Source organism: Argiope bruennichi, chromosome 6 (genome assembly GCF_947563725.1).
Source record: "Argiope bruennichi chromosome 6, qqArgBrue1.1, whole genome shotgun sequence".
Classification (NCBI taxonomy): domain Eukaryota; kingdom Metazoa; phylum Arthropoda; class Arachnida; order Araneae; family Araneidae; genus Argiope; species Argiope bruennichi.
In genome coordinates, this window is record NC_079156.1 from 110,238,148 (window position 1) to 110,255,455 (window position 17,308).

The window sequence follows — 17,308 nt, forward strand, 5'->3', positions numbered from 1 at the left end:
GTTCAAATATCATCATTACGCACGTTCTGATGCATCTCATTTAGATATTTTCTCTACCGAAGCTACACGAAATCTAAACTTAGTTGTAATATAATTTTGCTTCTGGCTTCAAATGTTTTCGAAATTCAAATCACGTTCTATTGCCATCACAGAAATTCAAAAATTTCGTGCGCCATCAGTTTTCCTTCAATTTATCAAAGACAATATAGAAAAATTCCTATTCCACCATTTTAACAAACCTGTAACGTTTTGATTTTACCTGCATTTGAATCGACTATTCAAAGCAATCATGCAGATTGATTGCCATTTCTTTTAACTGTCGTCGAAACAATGTACTCGCCAATTTCAATATCATAGTTATTCCACCATTTTCATTATTTCTGTTTAATGATTTTCACCATTTGGTGTGTTGTCAATTTCTGAATCTGCAATTGTGTTATTAACTTTCAAATGGTGAACGTTTATGTTTCTTTTCGAATGTAAGGAAAGATGTGGAATTTTTACGTTTTTATACGCTTAGGAAATTGAAAGTGTTTGTCCTTTTTTATGTTTAGGTGGATTGATAATTCGAAGCAATCAGGCAGATTGATTGCCATTTCTTTTAACTGTCGTCGAAACAATGTACTCGCCAATTTCAATATTATAGTTATTCCACCATTTTCATTATTTCTGTTTAATGATTTTCACCATTTGGTGTGTTGTCAGTTCCCGAATCTACAATTGTGTTATTAACTTTCAAATGGTGAACGTTAATGTTTCTTTTCGAATGTTAGGAAAGATGTGGAATTTTTGCGTTTTATACGCTTAGAAAACTGAAAGTTTTAGTCTTTTTTTTATGTTTAGGTAGATTGATAATTCGAAGCAAACAGGTAGATTGATTGCCATTTCTTTTAACTGTCTTTTTTATGTTTAGGTAGACTGTTTATTCGAAACAATCAGTCAGATTGATTGCCATTTCTTTTAAGTATCGCAGAAACAATGTATTTTCCAATTTCGATATCAGTTATTCCATCATTTTCACAATTTCTGTTTAATGATTTTCTCCATTTGGTATGTTGTCATTTCCCGTATCTGTTATTGTATTATTAACTTACAAATGGTAGATGTTAACATTTCTTTTTGAACGTCAGGAAAAGTGTGGAATTTCTACGTTTTATATATGTAGGAAGTTGAAGTTTTTAATCTTTTTTTATGTTTAGGAGGACGAGTTCTGCTTTTTCGGCAAAAAACATTGATCGTCATTAACGGGCTTTAGGAAAAACTATTGGATATTTCGTATGAGAAATATTGGAATTTCTTTTTTCCTTGTATGAAATGTTGATCCTTTATGACAGAAATCCCTCAAAGGAAACAAATATACGAAGTTTTATTTTCTTTTTCTTTTTCAGCTCCTTTCGTTTTCTTTGCCGTATATCCCCTAAAATATTATATTTATGTAATAGGACAAGCATGAGTAGAAAAAAATTGCCGAAAAAGGGAACACATTCTTTTTTCCTTATGTGTTTCGGATTATTTTTTGCTTAAAAAAAGGATTTTTGAGAAGCTATCCATAACAAGCTTTTTTCCCTTTTTCCTGAATATGCGCTTTCAGCTAGCATTTAAATATTCCATTATTTTAATATTATATTATATTTTTAATCGGAAGCAAAGTTGCATTTTGATAAAATAATCGAAATCCCGAAATGTTAAAAAAGCAATTGGAGTTTGAAATTCAGTAGCCATTTAAAATATTTTTATTTAAAGATTTTTTTTTCTGTAAAAGCGGGAATATATTTCTTTCCATTTTACGAAGAATGAAAACGTAGTGTTTATAGCAATTAATTCTTGGATTTGCTGTCATATTATTTAAAGAGGACTTCTAAATATTTTTCGAGGTCACATTTTCTAAAACAAAAACAAAAAAGCGTACAACAAAAAAACGTAAAACATACGACAAAAAAAAAAAAAAGAAAAAAAAAAAACTTAAAAATTTTTTTTATTCAATAAAATGTGTGTATGCTATTTCGAGTAGAAAAGGAAATAAAGACATTTTTAAAAAGTGATATTTTCATTTTACATTTTTAAATTTGTACAACTTTCTTTAAAATTCTTTTAAAGAAACTGACAAGCAAATAATTATTAAAAGTATATTCTCTTGTTACATTAAATTAACTTAGTATATATTCTGAAGAAAGTTCTTATAAATGCTCTAAAGTCAAAACATCTATGAAAAAAAAGACAACAATAATACAACTTTGAATTTTCTGTTATTTTGAAAAATGTGTTGAAATTTCTTTTCTTAATGTTATCTTTAATAATTTGATTTAATAATTTAGGCTATTCTAATATAAATTTCTCTCTTTAATTGAGTAATTATGGAGAGCAACTTGATTAAATTTTTGAATTTTAAGAAATTTAATAAATCTTATTTAAATATTTTTCGATTTTGCTGGAAAATATATAATTACCCACTTCTATTAAATAAAATACTCTTTTTTTATATGTATGTCCAATGCTAAAATTGTTTTAAATGCCTAATCATGATATAATCTTATTAGTTGAACAAATATTTTGGTAGGATTTTTTTAAGGCAATGCTGCATTTTTTTGCTATAAATATTTGTAAATTTTAAATTTAATTATTTCAAGATTTTTTTAAAAAAATGATTTGTATAAATGAAAGCAACTTGCAAGACTATCTATCTAGACAGTTCAGGAAAATAGTTATAATAATTATATATATTTTTTAATTTTCGCTTTTTGTCACTTTTTTCTTCTGATGAATGGTAACCATTTTATTGTTTTTTGCTGATTTAATTCGAGTTTCTAAGCCCAAATCTTCATTTTTAATTAAGTGGCCTTTTCATCTGGAACTAGACATTTCTTTACCCCTGAAAATAGAAAATATAATTTAATAATTGAGGAATACATATTACTATCACCAAGTTAAATATGTATTATTTATGAAAATAAAATATCTTTCAAGATAGAATTTTAAAAAAAATGTGAGTGACTTTCTTACCCAAAACATTTTCACAATCTTTAAGTTTAATTAAAAAGTACTTATAAGATTTTTGTTCTAGACAAAATTGTATTTATATATATATATATATATATATATATATTTCTATTTTTAAAAAAAAATGCTTAAAAATAGGATGTTAGTTTCAATGTGAAATTTATTTTGCAATTTGGGCTTTTGTTTTCTCTATGTTGATTGCATTCAATCCATAATAAATTATTTTTTCCCTCTTCAGCAATTATCATAACTATTATATAATTTCATTGGAAATTCATATGAAATTTTTAAATATTAAATTCTTAGAATACATTTTGTAATTTCTAGTACATGCCCAGTTTGTCCAAATATCCATAAGATTTAATTTATCAAGAGATATTCAGTAAAATAAATGATTTGCCAAAAAAAAATATTTTCATTTAATGCAATAAAGAGATTAACTACAAAAAAGAGAGAGAGAACAATTGTTTCGAGAACTTTGCTACACAAAGAATGAATTATGATCTATAATATGAAAGCTCAGTGAAATCTGTAATGTTGGGTGCAGTTAAAAATATACTCCTTCCTGCATCTTTGTCAGGTGTGTAAATCCGAACATCTGTTTTGGGTCAAGCAACTTAGACATATTGCGATCATTTGATTGTCATATTGCTTTAGTTAGAAGTTACAAAAATCACCAATATCTCTCGCATTATTTAGGCCGGGATAGCCTGGTTGGTAGGCTTTGAATTTGCATCCCTTGGGTTGTGAGTTCGAACCCGCCAGCCGAAGACTCTCCGTGTATGGTGGTGCCTGGCACACGTATAAATCTGTCGTGGTCACAAAGTTCTCCATAATGAGAGTAATACCACTGTGGGTAATGTATCATAGATAATCGTTCTCTAGTTCAGGTCTAAATTACGATCTGTGGTTGAGTGAATGTAATGCATGAATGAAGCCCGTCCGTAAAAAGGGTTGTGATGCGTGAGAAGCTAAATTGCACTCTTGGCGCTAGATGGCGCTACTGTAAAACAGGAGACGCAAAAATTTCGGCTTAAATTCGCTACTTTAGTCAGCGGGCTTTTCTATGTCAAGTGCCATCAGAAACAACAACACGTGTACATTATATTAAAAATCATATCCTAAAACAAATACTGCATTTTTAAAACCATACACATAAAAAGAAAAAAAAATCTAATACATTTATTAAGATACTTTTTCGTAAGGAATTTCATTTATGAAATTTAATGAACTTCTTAATAGAGTTAAACGTTTGATGAACAACTAGTGTTCAACTATATATATTAGTTACTAGCAATCAACTTTGTAGACGATCAAGCTGATTTTTAATAATATTTTGCAACTTCATTCATTTACGAGATGAAGCTTTGGATTTCTTGCTGCGAAAATGTTCAGGGGAGCAGTTTGAATCATTCATGCGGCGTTTTGTATATAGTGAACAGTTGCAATTCGACAAAAAGTTATAAGAGCAATTTCCATGCCACGCATTTTAACATTTTATAAATATAGAGATTAAATTGACTGATTTATTGGCATTTTATAAACTTAAGATCCCGTAACTATTTTTTTTCATAATATAAAAAAATATTAACAGGATTCTACATTTCATATTTTATTTACATTTTTTAATGCTGGATTTTAGCAAAGATCATTGAGCTGAGGTTTGAAAATTTTACTATTTATATTTGTTCTGATTTATTACATTCTCACCTCATAGACCGGTTAAAGATTATTGATAATATTTTTTCAGCTTTTTTTTTAAATTTGTATCCAGTATTGCCTTTTCTGTTAGTGGGTATTTATCTGTTTTAATCCGATTTTAATGATTAGTTTTGATTTGAGTGTATATCGAATATCCTGTTGGAAGGAAACAGAGATTAGCAAGAGAGACAATTGTACAGTGGAAGAGAGACAAAGTAGAAGCATTAAATCTTTTCTGTGATAATGTTATTGTTAATGATAACTATCTTGATACTCATATTTTCTAGAGGAGAAATATTGATTGAAAGGCCGACCATAAAATACAGTCATCAATTCCAAACATAATTAACAATCTTATGATACAACTAACAAGAACTAACTAGGTTAACTAACGAAGAAAAAAAATCATTATCTTTTTGTAAAATGAAAATAATATCAACAAAGTGAATGAATAGTTTTATCAGCTCATGAATCACGAGAGCACCATTTTATTACTTGTTTCGAGTTCCAATACACAAATTATCACAGAAATACTTTATTCAAATGTACCATAGTTTATACTCTGTTTATCATTAGTGAGACTTAAAAAATAAAAAAATAAAAAGAATCTAAAATAACAACAAAAAAAACTTTAATCGTAAAAGAATTTTTTTTATGGAAATATCTGTGCAATGTAGAGTTTATCATTAATAAAAAATACTTTGGATAGAATTTTTACATTAAAATAAATCGTTTAATCTTTTTTTTAAAAAAACCCGCCTAGATTAGAAAAGAGACTATACAGAAACTTTTACTCTACAAACAATGATTATCGTCCCATTCTCTCTCTTACATCGAATTTCTAAGGTTTTCGACACAGGTTTTCTTTTTAAACGAAGATAAATTACAGGTTTCTAACTGTTTCTAATCTTTTAAAGAGACCTTTCTCTTTCCCGGCATTTATCGATAGTCGATATCCACTCATCGATACACTGTTATGAATCGCTTCATTCCGATCGAAACACTTCTTCAGAAAATTTCGTGTGCCCAGCATCTTTTGGACAATTGCGCATGCTCGTAAAAAGGATAGCTAAATTTTTATTCGCTTAACTTGATGTTAGTGAAATGCTTAATATTGAATACGTCCCAAAATAGCCCTAGTGTTGCTTTAAAAACAGGATGTTAATATAACTAAACTAAGCTAATTAATATATAACCAAGTCATGTTTCATTCTAATCACCATGTACAAAATGTATATGATTTTTCAAATCTGACACCTGTGTCATCTTTTATCTGCTCCACTAAAGTTTGATGTTTGCACAAAGCATTGTAAAAAATGATGTAGTATACTCAAAACGAAATGCTTTCCTTTCTGTTTTTTGAACACGAATAATTTAATTCTAGCGATTAAGTAGTGTGATACAGATTTTGATTAAAATATTTTATAATTTAAAAGAAGATATTTGTGCGATAATAATAATTTTTTGCTAGAAAAACATGGTCAAATTCTGGTATATGAAAAAATTAAAATACAGTACACTCCCGATTATCCGCGGAATTGGGTGGCGCGGTCGCCGCGGATAACAAAAATCGCGGATAATCCGAAAAAAGCTAAACACGGGTATAGCAAAAAAGAAAACAGTCATTCCAACTTTGAAAAATCGTTTTATGTACAATAAAACGTAAAATAAACAGCAGGAAATGTTTGACTAACGCTTAATATTTTAGTATATCACTCAAAACTAACCTAAAATGCATTTTGTTAGTGAAAACAGAAAAGTGCTTTGTACTTACGAGAGGCGTCAAGGATACACAGAAAAATTAATACATATGTGCTGTTTTAATACTGTAATGTATTATGTAATTACAAAATCATAACTGTAAAACTGCACCGTTTGAAAAAATTAGTCAAAAAAAACAAAAAAACTTTGTGCGGCAGGCGCGGATAATCGGGAGTCTACTGTATGTACTTCGGGAACAAAATGCAATATACAGTTTCTAATAAGATTTTCGTATTGGATTCCTCGCGAAAATTCCTCAAACTTCTATGAATAAGATATATATTTCATTTTTAGACAAGAATGATTTTTTCGTATAGTGCAGTTGATTTATTTGTTGAATTTTAATAAAATGCATATTCGAAATGTCAGTTTCTAAAAATGCGTTGCTTAAAAAATCGATAGAAATCGAAATTACTGAATTTTAAATTGAATATCAGCAATAAGAAAATTATTTCAAGTATAAAAAGTAGCTTTTCAAGATTTTTTATATCATACGGTTCTTTAAAAAAAGATGATCACTATTAGATAAATGTTGTAGCACTCAATTTGATAATCCGCATTATCAGGTCTTAAACTTTATATAGCTTTAATTTTTTGAAATGATGGTTCACTTTAAAGAAAAGGCTAAGAACGGTCAATTGAGTATTTTCATTTTTTTCCCTTTGTTTTCTGCTATTAACAAACTTGTTAAAAGGTATAATAAATTTTGAATTTACCATATCATGTAAATATGTATATAAGAGAAAGAAATGATTTTTTGAAACTATTCTCCGAATCTACAATTATACTCATAATTAATAGTGAGTATATTTGTAGATGAGTATAATTGTAATTGTAAATTGTAGATGAGTATAATTGTAATTGTAAATTGTAGATGAGTATAATTGTAATTGTAAATTGTAGATGAGTGTAATTGTAATTGTAAAGTGTAGATGAGTGTAATTGTAATTGTAAAGTGTAGATGAGTATAATTGTAATTGTAATTGTAAATTGTAGATGAGTATAATTGTAAATTGTAGATGAGTATAATTGTATACTGTCTCAATCACCTATTTATTACGAATATTGATCGAATATTATATATAAGCCACGTATTTATTGGCATCAAAAATGTGTCTTTATACAGTAATGCATTAACTATTATTCAGTAAAAATTGCATAAAGATTATCCTCAGAATACCCTGAGCATAAAATTATGCTCAAAATCAACTATGCCTTTTATTCCATACTATATCTGTCACCTAATTATTACGAATATTGAGTGAATATTATATATAAGCCACCTTTTTATTGACATCAAAAATGTGCCTTTATACAGTAATACAGTAAATATTATTCAATAAAAATTGCATAAAGATTATCCTCAGAATACCCTGAGTATAAAATTGTTTAGAATCAACTATGCTGATTATTTCACATTATATGAGTCATCTATTTATTACAAATATTGAGTGAATATTATATATCAGCCAACTATTTATTGAAATCAAAAATATAGCTGTATGCAATAAGTATTATGCAATAAAAATTGCATAAAAGTTATCCAATCAGTAACTTCCACTCTACAAGCATGCGCCGTTACGCATTGAATACTGTCCAAAGTCAACCTGGTCGAAATGTGGAAGAGAAACTGCTAGTGTCTGAAAGTGATAGATGAGAAAATAAAGGTTTCTGGCTAGGGTAAAAGTGCAGGAGGCACCTACTTAACGATAAAGACTGCTGAGTTATTAATGATCCTAAATTAAATATAGATTACAGGTCGCCGTGAATTTTACAAGCTAAGATACGAGTCCATTGTTTGAGAGTGCGTCTTAAAGACTTGAACAGGTGTTGAGCACCTGTCCATTATCTGCGATGAGAATCCTTATTAAATTCCTCATCGCAAAGGATTTATTTGGGAAAGATGGCGCTGTTCGCTGCTTGTATCTTTAATGAATGATGTAAGGGTTTAAAATAATCGGCTTTAACCGTTTGTCAACTACGAATTGGTGAGGTGTTGGAAAGAAGGGGGGAATTGGTTTCGGATAATCTATTTTAAGAGTATTTCTATTCGTGAAATTGTTAGACAAGTTAGCATCCAGATACTTCAGAAATCAATAAAACTACGAAAGATATATCTGAAAACTTGATATGGTCTCTAAGAAATTTAGCTTAACATTTCTTGTAATTGTTACTTTTTTGTACTCATCGATTCATTAAATATATATCGATTTAAATCAGCATCATCTAAAAACATTTTTATAGTAATAATATAGGAAAAAATTTGTGTTAACTCATGCTCAATGTCGTATGTGCCACCAACTGAATTTTTAAACTTCTTCCGCTTTATAAAAAAAATATAAATTTTAAAAAAATCTGAACATTTTTGTTATGATCTAAGAAGCAGAATTATTGTTTTTTTTTATTATCTACTTATTAATCTTTAAATTTTTACCAAAATTATTAAGTATTCTTTTAATCATTTTTTTATCTCAGATTCTTCGATAGATGGCACCACTCTCACAAGAACCAAAATTAACTTTAAATTTATCCATCGACCAAAAATATTAAATGCATTGCAGTAAGTGATATGTATGATCTATTTCAATACAACTGTGATCAATGGCTTACTTCTAATACTTAATTCAAGTTTACAAAATTTCAAAACTCTGAGGAAATCAGGAAGATAATCGATTACAAAATTCATTCTCTACAAACATGAAATAAGTCAAAATAAATAAATGAATATAAAAGAACGTGAAGTGACAGATGAACGTGCAATCCCGTGTTCTTAGATGAATGCGCAGAAATTATCTTGCAGCTATAACAAATGAGTGAACTCCAAACAAGTGTATGATTTGTTATAGATATTTAACTAAGTATGTGAACTGTTAAAGCAGTTACACAAGCTCATTACTATCTTTTTCTCAGCTATCTTAGAAATGCAAAAAAAAAAAAAAAATCATTGGTACATTTTCAAGCAGCAAGAAAAAGAAAAACGAATGTATGGGCTTTTATTATTTTAAAATATTATCTCTGTAGCAGAAAATATCACGTATATTAACTTATCGTCAGTATACAATACATATTGCAAATAAAATTAAACACAAAATGTTTTTTCTGCAATAAGCAGCCAGAATACAAATTCGTTTATTTTTAAATAATATTTTTTTGACTTGCTTGTTTTTAATGGAATGCCAACAATATGCTTTATTTCGTTGAAAAATAAAAATTTAGCTTTACATCAATAATACTTGTGAATGGGAGAAACAAAGAATCAAAAAATAAATAAATAATTTAAACCAAAAGCATTCTCTTTACGCACATTAGGCGAGGAAAAGGAAGACAGTAGAAACTAGTTTAATAACAATTTACAATTCTGCTTTTCAAGATATGTAAACATTGAAGCATGAATTGGGAATCAAAAACGTCAGTTATCCAGAATTCGCATTTTATTTTGCAATGTGTGTTAAATGAACGGAAATTTTTGAATTGTTCATATAAAAAAATCACAAACTTTTCAAAGCTGAAAGAGATATTGCTTTAGTAACAACTCCAGAATCAACATATACAATTTAAGATTTCCAAATTAAAGTATTTAAACTATTCATTTCAAGCGAAACAATAATTTAACAGTGCTAAGATCTCAAAAATAAAAATTGTGAATTGTGCATTTTTTAATTGAATTAGCGATATTTATCGCGATTCTAAATCCCGTTTATAAAACTTGTTACTGTCTATGCAAGCTCCGGAGCTCTATCAGTTCTTAATCTCTCCCTCACCTCCCATCCCTCCTTGTTGTTCGAATTTCACTATAATTGGTAAGATTAAAGTAAATTAATTAAGTATAATTAAATAAATTCCTTAATGAAAATGACGTTCATTCTAGAAACGTTGAATAAGAATAATTAGAAGAGACTCGTAGTGAATAAATGTGTTAACCCTTTGCATTCGGAAGGTGACTCTCACTCACCATTCAAGAAGATTCATCATTTTGACATTTTATTTATTTATTTAATTTTAATTTTAATTTTTAAATATACCTGCAGAGTATTCAAAAGATACAAATTAATGAAACAGGAGAATTCAACTTAAATCAATTGTATATATTTATTTTTTTGAGCAATAAACAAGTCTTTGTATTAGGTGAATAATTAAGCATCGAAAACCTTTTTCGAGCGCAAAGGGTAAAGTTTTCAAAAGTTTCTTATATTTGACCACGCAATTGCTAAAATATGTTTCGCATACATAGAACAATACTGAAAAGCATAAAAACTTACTTTATAATTCATTAAGAGGGATAATATTTGTAAAAATTTTCACCTATTCAACACCAACAGTTTATTGGTGTTAAATTGGTGGTTTATTGGCGTTGGTCATTATGGAAATGAATCAATTGAAAACTTTTGACTGCTGAGATGAATCGAGTTTTAACCTTCCAACACATGGTTTGCGTCGGCAATCATCGATTAATCGTATAAGTTTCATTTACTGTTCAATCTCATAACAAATCTTTTTCTTGAAGCTAATTCTGTACTTAATTTATATGTAAATAATACAATCTTACCACTATCGTTTGCTTTTCTTACAGGAAGGGTGGTCTCTTGCTGAACAACATCATGGGTGTGGCGGGTGCAGCCCTCATGACTTTCAGCAAGGCCTGTGGAAGTTACGAAATGCTCATTTTGGGTCGGCTAGCCATTGGCTTCAATTGTGGTGAGTGACCTTCCCAGACGGTCATTTTTGATTGACACAAAATGGCATTATTTTTCAATAATTTGATTCCAGCCTTGGAATTAACCATACTTTAAATAGTCCTTAACCTATCAGTCTTAGAATGAAAGCCTAATGTATCACCCGGTCAATTAAAAGTTAAAGTGCATAATATGCTGATAATATTACTGTTTTCATGATTAAATATATTTCTTTATTGCTTTTCCTATTTGAATCGGTATCTTTGTGGGTTAGGATACTGTACCTGTTGGAAAATCGCGATTATATGTTCAGTGTCCTGACATAAACTTTAAGAAGAATTGATTCTTATCTCTTAAATACCATAATTTAATTCACAAATCGCCATGAGATTGCAGATTATTTATCATGCCATTATTTGCAACAAATTAAAAAAAAATAGAAAATTGGAAACTCTAAGCAGTTTTTTGCAGAAATCTCACACAAGAATTTTTTAGAACTTTAGAAAGTGGTTAATGTTTTATATGTTATTTTCAATCGTTTCGACATCTCTCCAAGTTGTTTCACTAAAAAAAAGTTTGAGAACTGACTAAAAAAATATTAGGTGTGTTTTCAAACACCATATCCTCCAACTGTTATGAAATTCCCTCAGTTGTTACGGTGAAGGCTACAGAGTTGCGGATATATAGGGGAAAAACTACAGAAAATTAAATTACAAGAAACGCCGAAAATAAACTCTTCCCGAATCCTCGCTCACAGCAATTAGTGAAATTTTTTTTAGCATGGTTTTAAAAGAAAGTGGACTCTTGTTCCTATATAAATGCAAAAACATTGTAGTCGTTCCTTATTACAAAATGCATATGGGAGTTTGCTATGATGATGTAATCTGAGTAATGATGACTTAAAGTACAAATGCTTACTGTTTAATAAAAAAATGCAAATGTCTGACAAATAATGTTAATTTGTTTGATCAACAAAATCGTATTGTGTGTTTTTTAAGTAAAATGATTTCACTTATATATTTAGTCAATAATAAATGCCTATTAAATAATTTTGAGTAATGTTTTAATTACTTAAAATTCTTCGGAATTATCTATTCTTCAATAATTTGTGGATATTCGTTATATGTAATATATCTGCAACAAGTGCTATGGATTATTGGATTACCAGTGTCGGAAAGAATGCAAAATATAAAATATCTTTTATTGTAGCTTAAAATTGAGATATTAATATAAAACAGTGGTGTTCTTCTGTAGAGCACAGACTTTGGAATCGATTTTATGGAAATATCCTTCATTTTGTGTTTTTGAACTGATTTTATGGAAATATCCTTCATTTTGTGTTTTTTCAACTGATTTTATGGAAATATCCTTCCTTTTGTATTTTTTCAACTGATTTTATGGAAATATCCTTCCTTTTGTATTTTTTCAACTGATTTTATGGAAATATCCTTCCTTTTGTATTTTTTCAACTGATTTTATGGAAATATCCTTCCTTTTGTATTTTTTCAACTGATTTTATGGAAATATCCTTCCTTTTGTATTTTTTCAACTGATTTTATGGAAATATCCTTCCTTTTGTATTTTTTCAACTGATTTTATGGAAATATCTTTCATTTTGTATATTTTCGACTGATTTTATTAAAATATCCTTCCTTTTGTATTTTTTCGACTGATTTTATTAAAATATCCTTCCTTTTTTTTTCCTGCCTATTTTATGGAAATATCCTTCATTTTTTTCAACCGATTATGTGGAAATATCTTTTATGTAGTACGCTCTTTCAGTACTTCTTCTTCTGATATTGCGTAGAATTAAGAGAAAGGGCACCGGTTTAAAAATTAGTTCTTTGCAAAAGATAGTTGCAAAAGTTCGCTTCAGAATATTTCCCATATATCATCAAAAATGAATAGTTGAACTGACCTAAACCTGAAAGAAGGCTAATACTGAGAATCAAGCTTTCTTGAAACCTGATAATGACATTTATTAAACCTATTCTTATTTGTAAATAAAAACATTTCAATGCTTCTCATTAGAGAATTTATCTTGTTTCAAATAAAAAACACACAAGAACATCCAAGAAGTCTTCTAAAGCGAACAAAAAAACAAATCATTTTCATTTCCTGACATAAAATAAAAACATAACGTTCAGTAAATAAACATCATAAACATTTTCCAAGAGCCGCAGAGTCCGAGACCGGGAGCCAACCGGAGTAGTTAAAGTGCAACCGCTGCAACAAATAAAAGCGCCTTCGGCCTGCGCCCGGACTATCAAAAACTTTGTTCCCCAACTTTCCTTCGTGGTGTGCCCGGATCTCTTATTTCCCTGTGGACACATCGAGGCCATTTCTTCGCCGACATAAACGCCAGGAAGCTCCGAGATGAGTTCTTATTCATCCTCTTTTTCCATTCCTCTTTCATTCTTGCCCAAGAATTGTTTCTTTTTATTCGACGCAGAATGAACGACGGACGTGTTGTAGAAGCAGAGCATCTTTTTCTGCGAGATGTGAAAGCAATTGCCCCAATATTCTTGAAAAGATATTTTTCAGCTTTATTTTGGTTAAGCTAAGTCCTTTTTTGGACACAGGTAGCTGTTTACATAAATGAAAGTGTTTGTTCCTAGATTTTTCTTATAATGTTTTCACTATAAAGTGTGTTGTTGTGTTTAGATTCGTTGTATGCATTGTGGATTTTTATCTCTTTGAAAGATAAACTCAGCTTTGTTGTTTCAAAACTCCAATTGAATTAAAATCACTTAACTAATTTTATTTATCTTCTAGCCTTTTAGAATTATTCTGTTCATGCACATAGGCAGTTGTTTAAACAATTGAAAGTGTTCTTTCCTAGATTTTCTTGCATGTTTTCACTGTAAAGTCCGTTGTTGTATTTAGATTCGTTGTATGCATTTTTAGTGTCTCTTTAAAGATTGGATTCAAAATCAGCCTGAAAGCTGCAATCTTGGAGTTAAAATCATTTATCTGATTTTATTTATCTAACCAGTGTTTTAGATTTATTTTGTTCATGCAGTTTTTTAAACAAATGAAAGTGTTTGTTCCTAGATTTTTCTAATATGCTTTCACTGTAAAGTGTGTTATTGTGTTTAGATTCGTTGTATGTTTTGTGGATTTTTCTCTTTGAAGAACAAACTCAACTTTGTAGTCTCAAAACTGCAATCTTGGAGTTAAAAAGCACTTATCTAATTTTATTAATCTAACCACTATTTTAGAATTATTCTGTTTAGGCAGTTGTTTAAAGAAATGAAAATATTTTCACCTAGATTTTCTTATGTTTTCACTTGTAAAGTGTATTTTTGTATTTAGATTCGTTGCTTGCATTTTGAATTTTTATCTCATTGAGGAATTGGATTCAAAATCAGTATCAAAATTGCAATCTTGGAGTTAAAATCACTTATCTAATTTTATTTATCTAACCAGTGATTTAGAATTATTCCGTTCACTCATACGTGCAGTTGCTTAAACAAATGAAAGCGCTCTTTCCTAGATTTTTCTTTTATGTTTTCACTGTTAAATGTATTCTTGTGTTTAGATTTGTTATATATTGGATTTTTTTTATCTCTTTGAAAGACTTGATTCTTTGTTTATTCATTATTTTCCTAGATTTTCCTTAATGGTTTCACTGTTAAATGCATTGTTGTATTTAGATTTGTTGTATATATTTTCAATTTTTATCTCTTTGAAGGACTGGTTTGAAAATCAGTCTCAAAATTCCAATCTTGGAGTTAAAAACCATTTATCTTATTATATTTATTTAACCAGTGTTTTAAAGTCATTTTGTTCCTGCACAGGTGAATCTAAAAATAGAAAATCTTTAATTTGATGATTTATCTCAAAATTTGGCGATATCTATAAATTTGGTAATCTCAATTATATGCTGAAATTAATTATTCTAACTTGTCCCTTCACTTAAATTTTGTATTCACATATGGCGCTATATAGTCAACCAGTCGATAGACTTCGCTCTAATCTTGATGCAGAGTTACAATTCTTGTTATAAAATGAAATCTATGTGAAATTTAATCTATTTATTTAGTAGCGGATTATATTGCTATTATTAATTAGTCTGTTTTAGCACCATACGACTATAATACAGTTGCAAAATTATTTTGGAGCTCTTCTTTTCTTAGCCAATATTATAATTGGTTTTTATTAAGCAACGAAATGTACATCGAACAAATTTTAAGGCCCCATCAGGGTTCGGGGTTCGAAGGAAGAACTTCTAGCGGCTGTGAGGAAAAATCGCCAGAGGTGTTATCGCTTCTACATGCAAACGATATAGTCGTACTTCTTTTTGATGGATTTCCTTCAAAATTTGCCCGTAATTAATTTTGATGTCAACGGCCACATCCCATATAAATTGGTTTAAAATAGAATGGTAATCCACAATCAAATCATGTAAAATTCTAGAATATTTCGAATTAATTTAAATATTTATAAACGCAGCATTTACATATTTGCTAAATTTGTTTATAATTTGAAGCACAAATTCATTTGAAATTAATTGAAATCACGACAAAATAGAAATATAAGAACCTATACATGTAATGATATTTTAAATCTAATTTAAATCTTAATCTATTTTCAACTTTTTCTTAACTTAACCCATATTTACTTCATTCTAAATTTCTTGACCCTATTCTTACTTTCTTATTTAATTAATTCAGCACACGCTGTATAAAATTGTTCACTCATCATTTTCTCAAGCTCCAAGTGAAGGGATACAATCCTTAATGGTTAGCACATTCTTTTAAAGATAATTAATTTTCCTTTTCCTAAATCTACACGTGGCAAAGAAATCCCTATAAAAATCTCGTTGTAAAAACCATTAAAGGGAAAATTTCGCTTTATTTTGCTTTTATGTCTCGATGTAAACTTACGTCAGTTTTATCATGGCTTATTATACATAATATACTTCCCGTAATAAATAAATAAAATTTAACCCTATGCACTCGGAGGGTGAATCACTCACCCTTCAAGACGGTTCATCATTTTGACGTTTTATTTATTTATCTAATTTTACTTGTTAAAAATATCTACAGAGTAGTCAGAAGATACAAATTAATTAAACAGGAGAATTCAACAGAAATCAATTGTATATATTTATTTTTCTGAGCAATAAACAAGTCTTTGTATTAGGTGAATAATTCAGCATCGAATTACTTTTTCAAGTGCAAAGGGTTAAGTTTTCGAAAGTTTATGTTTGACCACTCAACTGCTAAAATATGTTTCACATACGTAGAACAATACTGAAGTACTAACAATACTAAGCATAAGAACAATAAGAATAAGAATAAGAACAATAAGAATAAGAGCAATACTAAGCATAAGAGCAATAAAAATAAGAGCAATAAGAGTAATACTAAGCATAAGAACAATACTAAGCATAAGAACAATACTAAGCATAAGAAAAATGCTAAGCATAAGAACAATACTAAGCATAAGAACAATACTAAGCATAAAAACTTACTTTATAATTCATTAAGAGGGATAATATTTGTAAAAATGTTCACTTATTTAAAATTGTTGAACTTAACGCCAACAGTTTATTGGTGTTAAATTGGTAGTTTATTGGCGTTGATCATTATGGAAATGAATCAGTTGAAAACTTTTGACTGCTGAGATGAATCGAGTTTTAATCTTCCAACACATGGTTTACGTCGGCAATCATATATGCAACAGAATTTGAGCCTGTTACTCGGCGATTTCTTGAGAGATTTTTGCTTGGTGTACTTATAAATTTTGAAATTTCATTTTTTCATGCTGTGACGTCTTTTAAGAGCAAATAATAGTCAACAACCTGTTAGTGGAATATGTTTTAATAAGTAATTAATTGCACCCATCACAGGAACACATATATAAAAGATATAAAGTTATTTCAGCATTAAATGGGCCGTTTGTTAACAGTATTCTGAGGCCATATTCCTCTTAACACATCACACACACATCGTCTTGCCACATAACACCACTCATCCTCACGTCACTCCAGCATAGCTTCTCTCGTTCTGGTCTTTTTTTGAGTTCGCACATACAGGTCGCTAGTCAGAACAATGCTCTATTTTTGTTTCAGATTTTGAATTCTTGGCTTATAATTCTGAATACTTAGCTAATTCTTGCTAAATTTGTAGAAGCTCAGTTCCCATTGTTTAATCCTTAAATCCTATTGT

At 29.1% G+C, this 17,308-nt stretch overlaps 1 protein-coding gene across 1 annotated transcript in view; it reads left to right on the top strand.

Annotated features, from left to right (window-relative positions):
• Nucleotides 1–17,308, top strand: part of LOC129971169 (glucose transporter type 1-like) — a 162,397-nt gene that overhangs the window by 73,406 nt on the left and 71,683 nt on the right. Inside the window, exon 4 of the mRNA XM_056084699.1 lies at nucleotides 11,030–11,154. Within this exon, the coding sequence (XP_055940674.1) occupies nucleotides 11,030–11,154 (125 nt within the window). The remainder of the gene's footprint in view (nucleotides 1–11,029; nucleotides 11,155–17,308) is intronic.